Source organism: Acartia tonsa, chromosome 12, assembly GCF_053477335.1.
Source record: "Acartia tonsa isolate MP-2025a chromosome 12, ASM5347733v1, whole genome shotgun sequence".
Lineage (NCBI taxonomy): Eukaryota > Metazoa > Arthropoda > Copepoda > Calanoida > Acartiidae > Acartia > Acartia tonsa.
In genome coordinates, this window is record NC_137271.1 from 35,659,131 (window position 1) to 35,680,334 (window position 21,204).

A 21,204-nucleotide genomic window follows, 5' to 3' on the forward strand; every position below is an offset into this window, starting at 1 on the left:
AAATTTATACATTCAACATCAAGATTGATGGCCTTTGCATAGTTCTAATCTTGTTACATTTGTACTTATTCTTGCCAAGCTGCCTGCCTTAATGACAATGTGAGACCTTGCTAGCTTATCTAGGCACATACAGGCAGTCGCGCTCTGCACGTCCTACTTTGTACAACCATTCTTTCTATATTTCTGTATACCATCATGCATTGTGATATTAATAAAAGATAAATTAAAAGAGCGTTGATAATTCATGAAGTTATAGTAAATATTTCTTTTACAAACGAAAAACTATTCATTCTTATTTTCAATCTATTTTAACATTGGAGGGGGTTATGAGCTTGACTTGCCACATTGATGAAAACCGCCCATAGTTACATTACAAATTGTATATGCTTTGATATGAGATGAAATTAATTATGAAATGGATTGATATACGAAACTGCATAACTAGACGTCAATTCAATTTTAATTTCAAGCATTGGCTTTTACAGGTGTTCAGTCACTTCCACAGATCATCATATTACAAGGCAAGGATCTAAAGGGATAAGACAATGGCCAATAAAATGATGTACATCTCCAATGAAAAACACAAAATTACCTCTTCTTTACATTACAATTGGTGGTCGAAGAAAAAGTTTCTATAGTTAAATAGAAAAACTTTAGTATAAAACTTTAAGGCCTAGTGTAATAAACAGCTCAATGTCCACTTCCTCCCTGATAGTGTCTCAATATTCGTAAAAAGAGTTAATAGCAAATAAATTAGGTGTAGTTTTTATTGTTTAATAATGGAAATGAAGAAATGAGCAACAATTTTTGATGTTGTAATAATATACAGTACTGGTGATTTGCTAATGTGATACATGTGCGTAAGTGATAATATACTGATTTTACATCCAGCCTTGCACTCAAATATGATAGATTTGTATATTATCAGGGAGGGAGGGGTAATGGCATATAGATTTTCTTAATGTCTTAATTCAAAAATAATAAACATTAGATTAATATCCAGGTAGACACTTTGGACTTCATAGAATTGATGGCAATTTTAGATATTTTAAATCCCTGGAATCTTATTGAATTTTTGAATAGCTGCCAGTCGATTGTTTTATTTTGTATTTTTATGCTGTCCCTAGAGGCAAAGGTGCTGCCAATAGTATATTGTATATGAATACATCACTTGGTTGAAAATTGTCTATTTTTACAAGGGAGATTAATAATCCATTTATCTCTGTGTATCAAAGATTCGCACAGTGAGACAATTTTGTAATATAACAGGGATCCAAAGGATAAGACAATGGACAATAAATGTATGTGCAATTGCATCCCAAATGATGAAACACTAAATTACTCCTTCTGAAGATTACAATTAGTGGTTTTGACACTCAAATTAATTAACCAACTAATAAACCAAAGTTGTTAGGCCAACGAATAAGAAAACATTATCATAAAACTTTGGAGACTAGTGTAATAAACAGCCAAATGTCCTCTCCTTCATTGCTTGGCACAAAACTATCAAATTGACAAGAAATGAAATGATACAATAATAAAGGGAAACTTGTAGCAGGCTAAAATAAAGATAACTACCATATACCCCCTTTATCCCATTCTCTCTTAATAAAAAATGTCCATATTATCAACCTAGCTAACCTGATGACATTTTTCCCTGTCATGATATCCAAGTATGTTTTATATCCATTGATGTTAGGAAACATATACTGATAGTAGAATAAATAAAATATGACAAATTTAGATTGAAAAGAATAGTAACCGGTAATTTAGTAATAATGTAAGGTAACTTCTGGAAAACTTTATATTTATAAGTATATCAGTAAAACCCATTTTAATAGCGAAGCTACTCTAAAATCAAAAATGTCTTTACATCGAATGCCCCTCCATCAATAAAAAGCGGGAAGGGGGAAACGTGAATTTCTTTTCTCAGTTCCTATATTAGATACTAGCGGCTACGCCCCTAGAGGCCTCTAGGGGCACTTGAGGAGGAGAGAGTCGAATTCAATAATTCAATTTCTTATTTTAGATTTTAAAAGAAAAAGTAAAAAAAAATTACGTTTGATGTTTGTTTTTCGTTGAACTCTCTTTCTAAAATTGAGAAATTTAAAAAAAATTTAATTTCTCTAGGGAGGGTGGTGGTACCCTCCCCCAAAATAGTTATAAACCTTCCCGGGACATATGAGAATCTACCCTGTTAAGGAGAACCCGATCGGTTCAGCGGTTAGCGAGATCCTTCGGTACAAACACACAAACACACAGACACACATCCTGTTACTTTATTATAAGGATAGGGCTGCAATTTTTTGCATAAAATTTACTTAGTCCGACTGTCACTTTTTTATTCTTAAGTTTAATGTTTGTCCAACCATGATTTGTTAATGCTTCGCTACCTATAGATGTAGTCTTGTTGTATTATTGAATCTAAATTAAATAAAGTAATAATGAACTGCATTAAAACAATAATGATAAAGCATTCTCTAGTTGTTGGGATTAGCCTTCAAAGGATTGAATAATGTTTAAGAAGCTTAGGTCATGGTGAAATGCAATACCTTCCTAGATACACCACGCACAGTGAGCTTGAGCATTATGTAAGTTTTTTTAGAAAATCAAAAAAAAGACCTTAAATGCATAGATGTACTAAAATGATATAAACAATTGATGACAACATGTAGTAAGACAAAGTGTCTAAATCAGCCATGTAACGTCATAAAAATGAGGGAAATGAGAGGAGAAGTGGGAAAGAAAACCCCTAAAAAAGATATGGATAATTCCTCATTTTTATGACGTCATATGACTGATTTTTTAGACACTTTGTCCTACTTCAAAAATAGCTAACCGTTATGGACGTACCTACTCTAATAGAAATGCTTCGTTTTAAATAATTATGAGTTACATATATGAAACCTTTTTAAAATTGCCTTTTGATATCTCTGTAATCTTGCCAGTTTGCTGTTTGTTTTATAGTATCTAAATTAAGAGGAATTCTGTGGCTCATAAACAAGTGAAACTTGTAAGCATGCTCGATGCCATAGGTTCATAATTAAAGACTTAAAGTCAAAGAAGACCTTACCTAATGGAGGGGGGTAATCACCATTAATACAAAGGGACATTGATTTAGATTGGTTGGTGTAATATGGTTGAGTGTTCAAACGTTTCAACCATTAGTTGTAATCTAGAGAAGGGGTAATTTTGTTTATCATCAATGTGGATATAAATCAATTTATCAGCGATTATTTATCCCTTCAGATCCCTCATTATTACCTAACAATCAATTTTTTAGTACTTTCGAGAAAAAAAGCTAAATGTTGTCTATGGTAGCTGTGTTGCCGTCCATGCAATCATACCTTCCAACATATCCACAAACTTATCTAAACTTATATTGTTTCTCACACGTACATATACATACACACACACACACACACACACATACACTTCTCATTCAAAGTAAATATACCCTATTATTTTCTATTTCACTGCATCAATACATGCCAGGGCCCGGCAGCTGCCCATTGATACGGCGGCTAGCTATTGTTGCGGTTTTTAGTAAAACATAGAAACCGCTCACAGTTTCATATTTTAAAAGTTATCATATCTAGAAGATCATAAGATTAAGTTGCATTTTAAGCCTCCATAAGCTGCCATTATTGTGGTTTGGGGCTAAATTGTCAAACTATCAAGACTCTGGCTTATGGCTGTAATTTTTAATGGCTATAATAGGCGAATCATTAGTAGTTTAGGGTTACTGCTGATGATATTTAAACAAATAATATCTTTAATTAGGATTTAGAGTGCTGATAATTGAGGAAAACTTAAGCAATTCCCATGAAAATTAGGTTTTACATTTTTTTCTCAATGTTTTGAGATATCAATGTTTATGCGCAATAGAAAGTTATAGCGATTGTCGTTATGGTGTTTTTTCAAAATCTTTTCAAAAGCATCGAAAGAAAGAAATCTTCGAGCTGAAAAACATTTAGAGAAAAAAAATCCTCCAATGAAAACATCCAATAATGTGAAAATTAAAAATGTATGCGGCTGTCGAGCCCTGATACATGGCTAGGCCAAGGAAAGTTGATACATGTAATTTCAAATGCAGTTTCTTTTACTGTAAAGTTCAGTTCAATTTATAGGATAACTTTCACCTAAACTTATTTATCAAAACGCAACTTAATCTTTCATGTTTGAAGTTTGAAGATGAAAAAAGTTTTAAAAATGGATAGTTATATATCTTAGCATTGAAAATTTGATTTAAAGAGTTTATTTACTGGTTAAATCAGGGCGGAATGGATTAATGGACCTTAAATTATGATAGTACCAAAGTTTTTAGTTTTTGTGAATTTTAATTGGTTCAAAGTATTATCCAAACTTTTGTTTCTCTTAATTGGGGGTATATCATTATCTATTTGTTTCTAACAGTAACTAGAATTATCGTTTAAAATATATAGGACAATTCTAACAAACCTTAGATCAGAGCTAACCATTACTTAAGTACGTACGTACGAATGGACATATCCCGATTATAGAAAAGCTTTGCTTTTACAAAGTAGGCTGATAAAAAATCTTATTAGCATAAAGTAAAAGATGTGATTCTAATTATGATGATGTTTATTATGTAGATTGTATACAGCCACTTAAATTGGTGTGCATAAACTTCCTCTTATAATAATATTTAAATATTCCTATATGAATGGATAAAAAATATGTAAATACATTGACAGGGAAATATTTATCGTCTATTTGGGTCGCTCAAATGGACCTCATTTATTGTTCAGTCAGAAGGGAAGAAAATGGTGTAAAGGGGGTGGTATCACTTTAATAGAGTAAATAAAAATCTGGTGCAACATCCAAGCAATAATGTATCGATTTGTAGATTGTATACAGCAACTAAAATTTGTGTGCATAAACTTCCGCCCATAATCACATCAACATTGTGCCATACATTAAGGATTTTAAGGTTAAACATTGACCTCTAAACTTATGTACATCCCTTATGAATATACACAAAATTACCACTTCAGTAGATTACAAGTAATGCTTGAAAGTTGTTGAGCCAAATAATAAGAAAACGTTATCATAAAACATTGTGGAATAATGTAATGCAACAGTTTGTTTTGTTAATAACTGTATAAGTATTATACCCCGACAACAACTTAGGCAAAGTGGCGGGGGGACCTTTTACATCTGCTAGCAAATTGCTTTCTGCTGTTTTGTAGCGACTTGGCTGTGTTAATCTTTCCGACGCTATATTCAAAGACCCAATTGAAGGTCTTCATCAGGGGGGTAAAGTAACATATAGCTCGTGCTTCATCTATTCGTTTACTTTCATGTACCGCTGAAATGAAATGCGGTTCTTATTTTTGATAATTTGATACATATGCAGAAGTGAGAGACCACCTTTCTTATTTCATTTATGATATGATTCATAGATAAAATAGCCTAAAACCACACCTTGACATGAGCCTGTGACCACCTTTCTTATTTCATTTATGATATAATTCATAAAATAAAATAGCCTAAAACCACACCTTGACATGAGCCTGTGAGCCTTCCCTAAAATGAAAAAGTCAATTGGTTCAGAAGTTATCAAAATCTTAAGCAACGGACAAAAAACCTCACATAGGATTTATAGTGTAGCTCCTCTGCAATCGTTTATGTGTGATGTAAGATGAATTTATTTTAAATAAACTAACAATGGAATTATAGAGTAGCTTAGCTACTATGGACATATATAAAAAAGATAATATTCGTAAAATAGAATGCATAAAATTAATGTAATTATTCTTTTCATTTGCATATGCATTAGGCAAGAACAAAATAGAACAGGAAAAAAACTAATTCCTTTTCAAAGGTATATCTAGCTTAAAAGTTATTCATGACTTTTACATTTTAGGATCAAAGTTACTCTTTAATCAAGGATTGCTCAAACGTTTGTTTGTCATTTAGAAATATGTATTGTCATATTAGAAGCTAAAACTATTTATTGTTTACCTAGTAAAATGACACCAGCAAACTCAAGTAAAGAAGCCATACAGTAGTCAAGACTATTTATAGTTTACCTTAGTAAAATAGTGTACCCCTGCAAAATCATGCAAGGAAGCCATACAGTAGCCAAAACTATTTATAGTTTACCTTAGTAAAATAGTGTACCCCTGCAAACTCAAGTAAAGAAGCCATACAGTAGCCAAAACTATTTATAGCTTACCTTAGTAAAATAGTGCACTCCAGCAAACTGAAGCAAAGAAGCCATACAGTAGCAAAACTATTTATAGTTTACCTTAGTAAAATAGTGTACCCCTGCAAACTCAAGTAAAGAAGCCATACAGTAGCCAAAACTACAGATGATAAACCAATCCAACGCTGTAGCATAATGGACCTAGATAAAGATTCTTTTCTCAGAATATAATATAACAAGGATGACAACATCCATAAAAGCGAAGCTCTGAAACGGTAGGACAAACGGACATTAACACTTGTATAATGTCAGAACTGAATAATCAGAATGCGAATGTATAAGAGTCAAAGCCAAATTGTAAATAAATTTGTTGAAAAACTGCTTGATTCAGGATAATGATTATGGACATAATTACATTTTTAGGACTTGTTTATAGAGTTGCTTCGCTTATAATATTGTACTTTGTTGTCCCAGGAATCAGTATACCAAAAATCAGACCAATCGGATAATTAGGTCACATACAAATTTGTTGTTAAAAATGTAAAAAAAAAATCAACAAGTTTAAAATGGACGTACGGACATTCTGGTAATGATTATAGAGTTGCTACGCTTTCTAACTCGTACCTAACTATTACAGGAATCACCATGCAAAATTTAAAATCGATAGGACAATTCTAACATGCCTAAATTAAAGAAAAAAGCTATTTAAAAAAGTAAAAAAATCAACATGTTTAAAATGGTAATGATTATAGAGTTGCTTCGCTTTCTAAATCGTACCTAACTACTAAAGGAATCACCATGCAAAATTTGAAATCTATAGGACAATTCTAACATGTCTAAATTAACGAAAAAAGCTATCCGTGACGGACGGACCGACCCTAGTTATAGAAAAGCTTCGCTTTTAAAAATAGATTTTTATATATTCTAATAAAGGGATGCTCGAAGCTGGAAAATAACGATAATCCCCTTCCCGACCACCACTTGATGAACGAACTGACTAACAAATGAGGCTTAGGGTAGCAACCTATATTGACAAAAAATTTCCCCCTGTCACCATATCCACGTATTATAAATCCATTATTATAAATTTATTCATAATAGATTATATGTGATTTAAGATTTTAGTAAAATGCAGGGTTTGGCAAAAGGCAATATATTTTGACTTCTAAAAACAAAATATGTAGATTTCCTTTGTAAAAATCACTAAAAATGGGAAATAATTTGTTGGATCCTAATTTTTTTGTCTAAGTTTTTTTTTAAATATCTGTATAATGTAAAGTAAAATACCTTTGGAAGATCAGTTCTACTATCCAAGGCTATAGCTGAAAGGGTTAGGACAGCAGTAACGCCTTAATAAAAATGTCATTTGGGTAGCTGGACAAAGTGTCTCAAAAATCAGCCATGTGACGTCATAAAAATGAGGGAGATGAGAGGAGAAGTTGGAAAGAAAACCCCTAAAAAATGATGGATAATCACTCATTTTTATGACGGCACAAGGCTGATTTTTTTAGACACTTTAGTCCAGCTACGTCATTTGGTATTTTTCTTATTTCATGAATAATCAGTATCATATCCATGCAATAAAAGTTGAAATATAAAATCTTATACATTTACTTAGTTTAAAGGTAAACCTCTTTGAAAGTAAATTCTTCTAACTTCTATTTTACAATTCGATGCTGTGAGTATTGGTGCAAAAAATGGGGACATGATTCCAGTGACGTCATATTTTTCTTTCCCGAAAAAGGGAAGGGGGGAAGAAAATCTCTTCAAAAGAGATGGGGAAAACCCCCTTTTCTCCCATCTCTTTTTTTCTTCCCCCCTTCCCTTTTTCGGGAAAGAAAAATATGACGTCACTGGAATCATGTCCCCATTTTTTGCACCAATACTTCTTTAGATTACAATTATAGACTTTTAAAAAATTGCAAGTTTTAAAGTCATGATTTATCAGTACAATGTACAGTCCCCTTACTCCCTGGTTATTTAACATTGAGGTCAAAGAGAGTTATTCTTCAATCTCTTTTAATATATAAATCATGATTTATATAGGCTGTCAAAATAGGTAAACAAATTGTAGCAAAAGAAAAATATATATGTTAACCTATTTGAAAATTAATGGATGTTTTATTGTGTTCAATAAGTTCTCTGAAACAGCTTTAATGATTAGTCTACAATGTTTAATATATTAAGGCTCTTATCTTTTTAGCATATTAACTATAATGATCGATATTGGTGGGTTGAAAGGGTTGCCCCTTGCATCTGGGAGTTTAAGTAAGAATGGGACAGAAAAAAAGCCTAAAACAATCTTAAGGCTTATATCTATAAACATAAAATATACAATGATAACTCAATCATTTTAGTACATAATCTTAACATTACTTCATTGTATACTAGGATATTTTTTTGTTGCAAATATGATATTCTTTCGGATGCCATGGAACACCTTTTTATTTACAATTTGGTTAATGCACATATGCACTGCACTGGTAGAATCAAGAATTGTTAGAATCATCTGATGTGCTTTTTACAAACTTTACTGCCCATATAGATTAGGATCAATATTGCCTCTAAAATTAAAATGTTTTTTTTTGTATAGGCTTTTTTCTTCTTCAAAATAGTTTGGTTTTAATTTTAGCACTTTTGTCCTTGCGCTGAAAACATTTTTATCTTCTCACTCCTTAATCAATAACAAAAAAGTACATATATTTCTATCGCCTACGAAAGGCTCTCAAAGATTGAATAATATTTAAATTACTAGGGGCTCTGTTTTTATGAGGGTAGAAAAGAACACAAAAATAGCCTAAAGCTATCCCATGACTTCAATTGACAAATACAATTGCCTAAAACCACTTCGGGACCTATGTGAGGTTTTCTCAAATGGAGAACCAAATCGGTTTAAAGGTTAGTGAGTTCTTAAGCTACATTTAAAATACTGAATTTTGTAAATTAATAGGATGATATGTAGTTTATTATCTACAAGAAGTTCATATTTGATATTAAATTCAATCCTTTTTTTTTTACTTGGGGGCATTATAGACCTTATCTGAATAGATTGTATTGCACTAAACCTGAGTTTTGAGTTAAGTAGATTAACAAAGCAATATTTAACTATATAATCAAATTTGATGCAAACACGCTAAGCAGGGCTTGGCAACCGCGAGTAAGCTTCAACTATTTGGATGCTTTGAAATTTTGAAAAGAGAGATATCCATAATCATATTTGGGTTGCGTTTAGACTTTCAGCTGATTTTAATATATTGTAAAAGATTGATTTCCTTGGGGCATACATGCGGCGCGGCTTCCTTGCCCTGACGCTAAAGATGTAAATAAAATATAATCAAGGATAGTTGTATCCATAAGTAGCGCAGTTTCAAGAATACAACATTTTAGATGAATAGAACAACAAACTTTATTTAAATTAAAAAACTGATTGTTGAGATTCTATTGAAGTCTGTTGAAACAAGTTATCGAAATATTGGTAGAGAATTATTAAGTACAAACATACATACACAGTCGATCATACTGTAGATTTGCTTCTCTCTGTAAAAATTATAAATGATAATAGTCCACCATGCTTAAGAAACGCGTTCCTTAATTCGTTTGCTTAACCAATTCAAGGACATTTTTTTTATTAAATCTTGATTTGGTTGTACAATCTTTTTTTCCAATAATTAAATTCACAGAAGGGTTAATGACTTTTATCAGAATTGGGGATGTACATTAATTATCTCCGTTGTCTTATCCCTGTTTAAATATCTTACCTAGAGTGACTCTATCCGAAGTTGCTTCTCTGTTTAACCAAAATCCGACCCAACTTAGCACAACAATCAGAGAACAAGGAAGATATACCTACAAAGTATCACAGTATTACAACTTATTAATAGTTATTTCTCGCATCGCATTACAAACGGCTTTCCGCGGATATAGAATGTACAATTATAAGTTTAAATCTAGTTTTTTAGACCCAAGGTACCGAAGGCTCCGGCTAAAAAAACTGGTTTTAATCTTATGATTGTACATTTTTATATTCGTAGAAAGCTGGATATAATACGATGCTAGACATAGTTTTTTCGTATGGATGAGAACCGGTTCCTATCCACCGGATTCGAATGAATACGAAAAAAAAACTGTTATCATTACATAAAAGTTACATGATGTCTATATGTTTTATGTCTGTGTTTCTGTGCATAAAGATCTCGCTAACCGATGCAACGATTAGTCTTTCTGTTACAGTGAGGCTTTTTGGAGGTTCTAGGAAGTTTTTTTCTATTTTGGAGGAGGGTACCTCACCCTCGCAAGATAAATCTCCCAAGAAACAAATCCCAACCAAAAAAAATTCTTTCAAAATACTTTGCTTCTGTGTCACAAGCATCTAGGGGCTATTTAAAGGGATGTGGTAGAAAATAGCCTAAAACTAACTCAATATATACCTATAAGCCTAAAATATCCCAAAAAATAGAAACGTAAAGGTTACCACTGGAGATAAGGGGGAAAGCCACTAGTATTTACAAAATAAAAATCGAATTGTACACTTCAGACTTTTACAGAATATAAAGTAAAAGATATAAAGACAGACAAAATTTATCAAATTTTCCACATTCCTCCATGTCTAAATATTCCATTCAAATTATACAATACCACATTTATTATTTTTGCTGACCTTGACCTATTATACTAGACTAGCGGCTACGCCCCTAGCGGCCTCTGGTGACATTTTAATTCATCGTCCAGTATCTTATCCCTTAAATGCCTAATATGTAACCTGAATTAGGAAATATCCAGTGTGTCTTTGAAGAAGAAATACAACTTGAAGTACTGAGTACGTTCCAACTAAAAATACAAATATGAAAATTAAAAATACTATTTTTCAAAAGTATTATAATTTACTGTTATTTATTCATCAATTATTATACAGAACTCTGGAGTAATTTTCTGAGATTATAAGTAACAAATTTTGTTAGATTTATAAAAATCCTTATCGAGAACATATATATAAAAAGTAGCGACAAAAGATATTGGGCAAATGTTTAGTGATCTTAAAAAGAAAGGAATAAAATTTTAAAAAGACAGAGATAAAGATGATAAATAAATAGAAAATGATAAAACTTTTAAACATGATTATATATTTATTTCTTTTGTAGCATGACTGATAGACAGAAGAATTAAGTAAATTCTAATACAGGATGCTGATTTGAAAACGGTATCTTCAACAAAAATTCAGTTGTCTATCTTGAATTGAAGCTGATAAATTTATGTTTCACCAACTACGTTTTTTCACTACTGTTGCCTTAAAGACTTAAAGCTGAACTAGCTAAAGTGAACATAAAAATAGTCTTACTTGATTCTGATCTTGTGTAGTTTAGACTTCTGTGTTCTGTTTTCATTATATCAAACTAAAAAAATCAAACCTATTTATAAAGCAGTAATTTTTTTTTGCGATAAGCGATTTCAATAACTACTAAACTCATTTAGTTCTCCAAATAAAGTATTCTTCACATGATGGTTCATAGCTATTTTGGTTTAAATTTAATCCTGTGGGCGGTTTTATGCTCTCTTTTAACCCTTTATAAATAGGTAGAGCCACAACCGATAGTTTGATTCATAACACAAGGTAGAAGGTTGTCGGTCTGTCCAATTTAAGCAGAAGGTTTTGCTGAGGGTCGATGGTATTTTTTCATGGAATATATCGAAGCGCTGGAAAGTATCATGTGTGACGTCGTAAAAATACGCCTATTATCCACCTCTTTTCTAGGGGTTTTCTTTTTCACTTCTACTCTCATTCCTTCTATATTTGTTTTTATGACATCACACATGACAACGCTTTGAATATATCAACAGATTCAACCATTGTAATGAGCTATTGTCCTGCGTGCTAAGACAACCTCCTCTCATAAAAAAATTAAGCACTATATCTTATTAAAAATCTTCTTTAAATGTTTAAAGGAATAATTTTAAAGAAATGTAAAAAAAATGTAGACCTGAGATAACTGAAGCTCTCCTTCGTAACCCACCGCTGAATTTGCCTAAAACAAGGATGACAACATCCATAAAAGCGAAGCACTGAAACTGTAGGACAAAAGGCCATTAACACTTATAAAGTGTCAGAACTTAATAATCAGAATATAAATGTATTAGAATCAAAGCAAAATTGTAAGTAAATTTGTTGGAAAACTGCTTGATACAGGATAATGTTTATGGACATTTTTAGGACTTGATTAAAGAGTTACTTCGCGTCTAACATTATAGTTTGTTGTCCCAGGAATTAACATAACAAGAATCAGATCAATCTGATAATTAGATCACATAAAAATTTGATGTTAAAAAAGTTAAAAATCAACATGTTTAAAATGAACGTACGGACTTTCTGGTAACGATTATAGAGTTGTTTTGCTTTCAAACTCGTACCTAACTCCTATAAGAATCATCATGCAAAGTTTAAAATCGATAGGACAATTCTAACATGTCTAAATTAACGAAAAGAGCTATCCGTTACGTACGGACGGACGGATGGACGGACCAACCCTAATTATAGAAAAGCTTCGCTTTTAAAAGACTTATAGCGATAATTATCGTGTCGAATTATAGAATATTAGCCGCGAATAGGAAATTTAAAAACTATATAATTTTTTTTTGTTGTGTCTTAAGAGAACGAGGGCTAAAGCCAAAAAAATTGATTTTCATTATGAGTCAGAATAAATTTATAATAAACTTTTTATATTAAAATCTTATTATCAAATACCTCAATAACAAATTGTAGAGTATAAACACAAGAAAAAATTAAATTGTATTAATGCAAAAGTTTAGGATAAAAATGGATTAAACTTAAACCTACATTCTTAAACTATTAGGAAATAAAACTATGAACATCTAAAAGTGCATTTAAAGACTGGGGAAATCCTTTTTTCTCCAGTCAAATCATGTATCCCATTATTTTAACTTCTTCAAAATATTGAATTGTGTAAAAATGCTTTGGCTAGGTTTAAGAAACTGAATAGATTAATATGACTTTCATGAAAATACCAAGGGAAATTATCTTCAATGATTAATTTATTTCAGTAAAAATTTAATAAATAATTTTGGCATCTTTAACTTAAAATATCAATTATTTTCCAGTATGGCTTCGAAATCGATTAATATCCTCTGAACCATACTGAAAAATTATGCATTGCATCAAATTACAAACAATTTTTCACGAATATTGATTAAGTTAATAATAGTTTTGTTCGACCGGGCCATCGACCCCTCGGGGCTAACAAGACTGATTTTAATCTTATAATTTTCCATTTTGTTATCCCTGGATAACTCTCTGTAATACGATGCGATGAATAAAAACCTCACCTTCCATCTGTATTCCACTTCATCTGCTGTATATGCAACTAATAAAAAAAAATTCTTAAAAGTTTTTTGAAATTCAAATCAATTTATATTTACGATATATAAACAAATTTTTAGACTAAAATCATTGGTTAAAAATTTTGAACACTGAAACTCTTTACAACCTTATTGGAAATTAGTAATTTTTTATAAATTTTTAAAGATAACAAATAAGACATTGTTTTTGTAAGATTTTGGGACCAGTATATTTTACAGCCTTTATGTGCCCTCCCTAGTTAGAACCCAGTTTGAAGAATTTTGTACTCACAAAGGTTTTAGGTAATGATCAACATGTTGCAAGCATATAACAATGGATATATAATATTTGTTGATATATTGACAATAGAAAAATTATCAATTCGTTCATCCAGTAAGAGGGGATGAGGGGATTATTTAGCCAGCTGTTATTATCTCTTTATTAGATTAGTGGCTATTAATTCCGAGGGGGGGGGGGGGGGTGAAAAAATAGCTTTTAAAATCAATCCCAAGACTAATACTGAAAATAGAATAGCCTAAACCCATCATAGTGGAGCTTACATATATTAGAAAAAACAATCGGTTCAGTAGTTATAAAGATCTTAAGCTTTAAATGGAAAAAAAAACTTACTACTTTATGTAATAGGATGTTCTTGTCTATCTTTGTCTATTTCTACTAGCCAAGTTAAGTAGGAGCCAATATAATTATGAAAATCAAAATTAAGAAGTTCAGTTTGCTTGCTTAAAAGTTTTGTAAAAACTTTTTCAAATTAGCTCCAACTTCGTAATGAAGCATTTTAATTAAATATTTTTTTCTTCCATGAAATGGTTTATCTAAAAATACATTTCGTAGTTTTACCTTTGATTTATAGAAAAAGAATATCTAGAACAAGTATGTCCATAAGCAGTAAATCAATTTAAAATAACATTAAACAAAGTTTTAATCAAGCCTTCTATAAAAAAGCTAGGATATTGAATATATCTCGTGAGTGTGTCTGTTCCGAAAGATCTCGCAAACCACTGGACTTGTATGATTGCCTTTGCAGTGAAGCCTTTTATGGATCATTGGAAGGTTTTAACCTATATTCAGATAGAGTACCTCTGCCCTATCCCAAAAATTCTATATTTCTCTTTTCAAAAATAAAAAAGGGTTGTAATTCTAACATTCCATTTTCCTTGCCTTCACCTCTCCATTCATTTAAAAATTAAGCTAAGTTATATAGTTCTACTTGCAAGTACTTACATGATCCAAAGACTAGGGGGCAGCTTTGGTAATCCATGGGAAAATTCCTTAGAATCATTGGACACTTCGCTTTGATGGTCAACCTAGAACAAACAAGAAACATTACTGCATTGAATATCAAACTTTATTATTGATCTTTATCAGGGATTTTAAGGGATAAGACAATAGACAAAACTTCTTCTTCTCATTGTGTGAAATTATTGGTGGAAAAAGTTAGACACTGCTACTTTGAACGACAAAATCAAGATAAATATTGGGTAGAAGTTTTGTCAGGAAGGAAGGGGATAAGGTGCTGATTATTACATTAGTCCCCAAAGTAATTTTAATAATGTTTTCTTATTCGTTGGCTTAACAACTTTTAGTGAATTTGAATTAGTTCATTAAGATAAGTGTCCAAACGATTCAGTCACTAATTATTAACTACAGAAGTAATAATTGTGTGTATCATCAATGGGGATATACATAAATCTATCGGTCAATGTCTTATTTACTAAGTATATTTGCGATTAATTTTATTTAATGAAATCTTCCAATTTTTAACATGTACAAAACGGCCTGCTTAATTGCTTCAAGATCCATGTCAGATCTATATAGGAAATAAATGTCTATAAACGAGCTCAAGTTTTCCAAGGAATATATGATTAAAACTCATAGTGCTCCAATAATCCATAATAAACTCTCATTGCCCAGAACGATAAGACCCATTATTTTACTTTATTAAAAATAAATTCATTTTTTTCATTTCATGTTGCTATTTACCATATATTGATGTATTTAATTTCTAATCATAAAAAAGAAAATTTAAATTTATAATATGATAAATTTAAGAAAACTATGTTTTAAAAGAATTCGATTGTGGCGACATTTTGTGTGTTCAAATATTAAACTAAAATTGTAATCATCATCATTAACCCTTTGGTGATGGTAATGTAAAGAAAAAAATATAATTTAAAAAAATCTTTTAAAAATCATTTAAATTATTAAATATTTACTTTCTTTTAGATAGTAATGCCGGGTGAGGAAAATAGATTTATTTAGAAATAGATATGCATATAGAAAACTAGCCAATAGGGAGATAATTATATCGAGCCAACTCTAGTCCCTTTATATTCCTGAGTTTATGGATATCGCATCCCCTATTACCAAACCTCCCTACCCCCTAGCCCAACGAGATATCAGCAAACATACAAAAAACACAAACACATCATGCCCCTCTATTTATATGATGAAAGTATTCTAAGGTTGTTTTTGTTGGTTGGTTTAGAAAAAGTAAAAGTCTTATTGATACAAAATACTTATGACACTAAAAACAATAAAAGTCTTGATTTATTAATAATTTTTGCGACAATATGATGGGAAAAATATGTTAAATACAGTGCGCATTCCCATCCGCATATTGTTTAATATTCACATATTCTGATATAAAAGTAATGATGTTTGTCTACATCATGTCTGTTTGTACCGAAAAATCTCGCTTACCGCTGCACCGATGGGGTTCTCAATTACTTTCTATAAATTCGGCAAAAGTTGTTTACAATTTTAAAGGGATGAGTGTACTGTGTACCCTTACCCTTCTATGAGAAATCACCTCTAGAGTTCTTTAGAGACAATATATTAACCACAAGTTAAAATAAAAGTAATTGTACGTTTACATTGAAGCTTCTTATAGGTTCAGGGAAGGATTATAATGATTTTGAATAATTTTCCTCCCAAATGAAATCTCACATCCAAAAATATTCTCCATCCCCCCAAAAAGCGGTACTGGAATTGGGTGGGTCAACTTTCCCCCTTTTGAAAGATAAAGTTATAGTATAAAGTGGATTGTTTTATGATTAGATTGAAAACTAGGAACACTTGCCAGTTAGCACTGTGTTAAAATAATATGCAGTTCAATTGATTTGATAATGTTATACATGTGTGGAAATTATTACACATTGCTGAATAATAATAAGCTTTAATATATGACAAGAGAGAGGGACATGTCTTCAGTTAAAAAAAATAATAAGTATTTTTACGCCGTTCAAATATGTCTTTTGTTAACTGTTCCCACATATTTTTTAAAACCGTTTGGGTTCTTTGATTTTTAGACTTCCAGCTGATATTCAAAACTTTAGAAAGTTAATTTCGCTAAAGCTTACAGGTGGCAGTTGCACCCTGCTTTTTATAGCCAAATTTTCTGAATTATTACTATATTCTTAGAAAAAGATATCAATATTGAACTAATTGTGGACAAAATTGACCTTTTTATCAATAATGTATCCATGTTAGTGTGGCATCATGGCATAAATGGTCACAAACATCATAAATCAAATATCCGCAGTTTTTACTTTTCATTTAGGCGGGTAATTTCGGGCTAACAAAATAAAATTATATATTCTGGAAATTTGGTGTACCTGCATGAGAGAGCTTTAAAAAGCATGCAGCCTTTTTTATATTATTTTAAATTGCTTGCTGTTCTAAAACATTCTAGCCTTAATAAATTGAATTTTTTCATTTATTTTAAGACACATGTATATAATAAATTATGCTATTAAAACCCTCTAACCTTAATATTCTAAACTTTGAAACATATTTCCTAGATATCTAGAATAAGAAAACCTTCTAATCTTAGATTTTGAATCTTTAAACTAAATATTCAGAACTTTAAAAGCCTCTGAAATAAAACCTACATTTTTAATTTTTTTAAATCTTTGAATTTCAAATTCCAAAATTGAATCCCTCTTTTGACGCCCTCTATTCTATATATTCCGAAATTGAAACCACCTATCCAAGATATTGTGAATATTAGTGTCTACATACATATTACAAATTATCGGAAGTCTCACCACATAAAGAAAGGATAACACTTTTTCTATTATGTAGTGTTGTACCGAAAATTTGGTAAAGCTATTCAAAAAAATGTCACATTTATAAGAAGCTAGAAAAGATTCTTTTTATTAAAGATTTAATAAAGCAAAGAGGCATGATTATTTATAGAATAAAGATGCTTATAGATCATGTGAATCTCCCCAAGAAAATTCAGACTCCCCCCCCCCCCCTCCTAAAAAACTCAAATTTATCTATTTTTGGGCCTTTTTAAGGCGGCAGAATCATTGACAAAATTCCTTCCTAACCCTATTATTATTTGTTTGTGTGTAACTCAGTAGAAAATATCAATATCTGGAATAATAATAATCTGTGCACCAATAAAGGGAGGGAGGAGACAATGGACTGTTTATTACACTAGTCCCCAAAGTTTTATAATAACGTTTTCTTATACGTAGGATTAGATTTGGGGACTTCTGTACACTTTTAATTATTCTATTAACGTTAGTGCCTCCAATATAAAGACTTTTTCCTTATAATTAGAAAATGGGAAAAAGGATTTTTGTCTGTGTGCCTGTTTCTTTGTCTGTCTGTACAAAGGAGCTCCTGAACCTATATAGTTCTCCCTTATAAAGAATCTTCTCTCAGGTCCCAGGAAGGTTTATAACTATTTTTGGGGAGGGTACCACAACCCTTGGAAGAAAAATCAACACTAGAAATAATTGCGCCCCCCCCCCCCCTCCAAAATAATGTAAGTTGATTGGTCGACTCCCCCAATCCCTAGAGTCCCCTAGAGGCCTCTAGGTGCGTAGCCGCTAGAAATATTTTTATAAAAGATTATCAATATTTTTTTCTTTCGTGTGATATTGAGGGTAAAACTTACAAAATATGGCTTCGTTCCATGTTTCAGCTAGATCAATGAACATAAACTGTAAATGTGTTTTCAAGGAAAATAATATATATTCTTAGTGTTTTTTAAAGCTTTTTCTTCGTTATTTAATTGATTGATTAGCCATAACAGATAATTATTGCTGTGCTACTTATTGAATGGACATAATTTTTTTATGTTTTCAAATTGACCTAACAGATAAAAAAAAAGTTTTTACCTCATTGAGTAAGTAATTTCACCATCCTCAGATATACGCAGTAATTTGTTAGGTCTGATTTATACAAAATATTATTTACAACCAAGACTAATATATTTTAGTTTCAAAGCTATTCCATATGTACATCTTTATGTCCATCCTTCTCTCTTCAAATCACACAAAGAGGGGACACAAAACAATAAAGACCAATAACGGCTCATACAAAGCAATATTGAAAATAAAATATGTCCTTCGAAAAACGCAGAAATTTGTAAGGTCTAATTTTAACACAATTCAAAATATTATTTACAACCAAGGCTAATACATTTTGTACCAAATGTACTTCATATGTACGTCTTTATGTCTGTTCTTTACTCTATATATCACACAAAGAGAGGACTCAAAACATTAAAGGCCAATACAAGGCATTATTAAAAATTACATAAGTTCTCAGAAAAACGCAGTAATTTTTTAGGTCTGATTTATACACAATTCAAAATATTATTTACAACCAAGGCTAATAGATTTTAGTAACAAAGCTACTCAATATTTGTTTATGTGTGTAAGTTCACCATTCGTATGTTCTCTCTCAGCCATTAGTGTACTTTAAACTACTTCAAACTTGTTATTTTTGTATATTTTTCCATCTTTTTCTCTATTTCTCTCTCTCTCTCTCTTTCTCTCTCTCTCTCTCTCTCTTCTCTCTCTCTCTCTCTCTCTCTCTCTCTCTCTCTCTCTCATTCTCTCTCTCTCTCTCTCTCTCTCTCTCTCTCTCTCTCTCTCTCTCTCTCTCTCTCTCTCTCTCTCTCTCTCTCTCTCTCTATCTCTCTCTCTCCCTCTCTCTCTCTTCCTTTCTCTTTCACTCTCTTTATTTATTTCTCTCAATAAACTTAAGTGTTACAAAAATTACAAAAATGCAAAATGTACGAACTATGTTTGCAGTGTTTTTTTTTATGAATTTGTTGTAATTTATGTTAGTTTGACTTCAAAAGAGCAATTAATTTGAAACATAAAGAATGACAACATACAAAAATAGGGAAGCACAAAACACAAAACATGATTGGACAAGCGGACAAAGTGAGTTAAAGATCACATGTTAAAAAATAGAGAAAGGAATAATCACGAAACCTTAAAAAATATTATTTTATTTGTAGCATAACCGACATACCGACGGACGAAGTGAGTTGTGCGCATTAAAATGTGGTATATTCAAACAATCAGCGGTTTATCTTCTTTAGCAATCGAGAAAATCACATTTACACCTTAGCGTTACGGTCACTTAGAAACAGTTAAATTACGAAGCAGCTTCGCCACTCAAAATTTAAAAGAGGGACAAAAAATAATAAATAAAAGTTCAATATGGCTTACAATTGAAAAAAACAATTAATTTAAAGCAACATTTGCCAATAGTACATAAAATATATTGCTATAATGATCATACCAACAGGAAGTTGGTTGTGGTAAAAATCAGAAAGGGAGGGGACATTGAGTTGTCAATTAAACTGGTACCCAAACTTTTATAACCACCTAATCTTATTTGTTGACTCCAAATTTTGGGTCCTTGAATTTTGAATGGTTGGGGATGTATATCAATTTATCGTCATTGTCTTATCACTTAAGATCCCTGGATAAAAATACTAGATTTGCCTGTCATGCATTATAATAATTTATATCAGGGATGAAGGAAGGGGTAAGGGTTTAATACCCTGGACCTTCCAATAAAAAATTGAAGAAAATAATTCTATAATTTTTCTTTTCCTTATGTGAGTTCAACTATCTATAAAACTAGATTACCTATTGTTTTTCCATGGCGTTAAGAAGCGATTAACCTTATAGACGAAACGCATTAAAAATACATAAAGTAACTAGAGTAAGCTGGCTAAAATATAATGATATTATTCATATGACTTTTATATAAAATACTATAAAACAAGGACAATTTTATAAAAAGAAAACAAGAGGCCTAAAATATTTCATTCTTTTGAATCGACCTACTCTAATAACTACGTTGTGATTCTAGCTACATATTTTTTGACAAAGAGCGTAGAAACCTTTTTAGGTAATGAATGCACCTACGGACATACTCTTAAATAATAACTAAATAATAACTAAAAACATACGAATTTAAATAAAAGGTATGATAAAAGACAAAATAGTCAAAATCAAATATCTTGCATTTTATAAATTTAATAACCAAAAAAGTAGTTTTGTGGGTTAAGAGTTCTAAAGATTAAAATAGTATAGAAATGTTTGTTTGTCTCGCTTTTGTAGATGTCATTCTTATTTTTGTGTACTATAGTCCCAAAGGAAAATAATAGAAATGAACAAACTATTACTTGTAGGTTTAACAATATTCTATTTATTTAACATAACTCCATAATTTACACCTCTTTTTAAACTTCTAAATATATATGTTTACTTTTTGAAGGGTTAAACCCCAACAATTCTTAATATTCCAGTTGATTTTAATAAACATAAATGGTGGTTTTCCTCGAAATGGCTGTTCGAGCACTTAAGTTTAGGTTTGCTAATGCTAATGTCGTATGGGTGAG

The 21,204-nt window shown here is 31.1% G+C and overlaps 1 protein-coding gene across 1 annotated transcript in view; it reads right to left on the reverse strand.

The window, feature by feature from the left end:
• LOC145333054 (gamma-aminobutyric acid receptor subunit alpha-1-like) overlaps window positions 1–21,204 on the reverse strand; it is a 64,217-nt gene that overhangs the window by 13,607 nt on the left and 29,406 nt on the right. The window contains exons 10-18 of the mRNA XM_080178199.1: window positions 18,674–18,727; window positions 14,763–14,845; window positions 13,508–13,545; window positions 12,148–12,192; window positions 11,508–11,562; window positions 10,932–10,999; window positions 9,931–10,018; window positions 7,460–7,521; window positions 6,275–6,373 (exon numbers count right to left, since the gene is read on the reverse strand). Of these exons, the coding sequence (XP_080034325.1) occupies window positions 6,275–6,373; window positions 7,460–7,521; window positions 9,931–10,018; window positions 10,932–10,999; window positions 11,508–11,562; window positions 12,148–12,192; window positions 13,508–13,545; window positions 14,763–14,845; window positions 18,674–18,727 (592 nt within the window). The remainder of the gene's footprint in view (window positions 1–6,274; window positions 6,374–7,459; window positions 7,522–9,930; window positions 10,019–10,931; window positions 11,000–11,507; window positions 11,563–12,147; window positions 12,193–13,507; window positions 13,546–14,762; window positions 14,846–18,673; window positions 18,728–21,204) is intronic.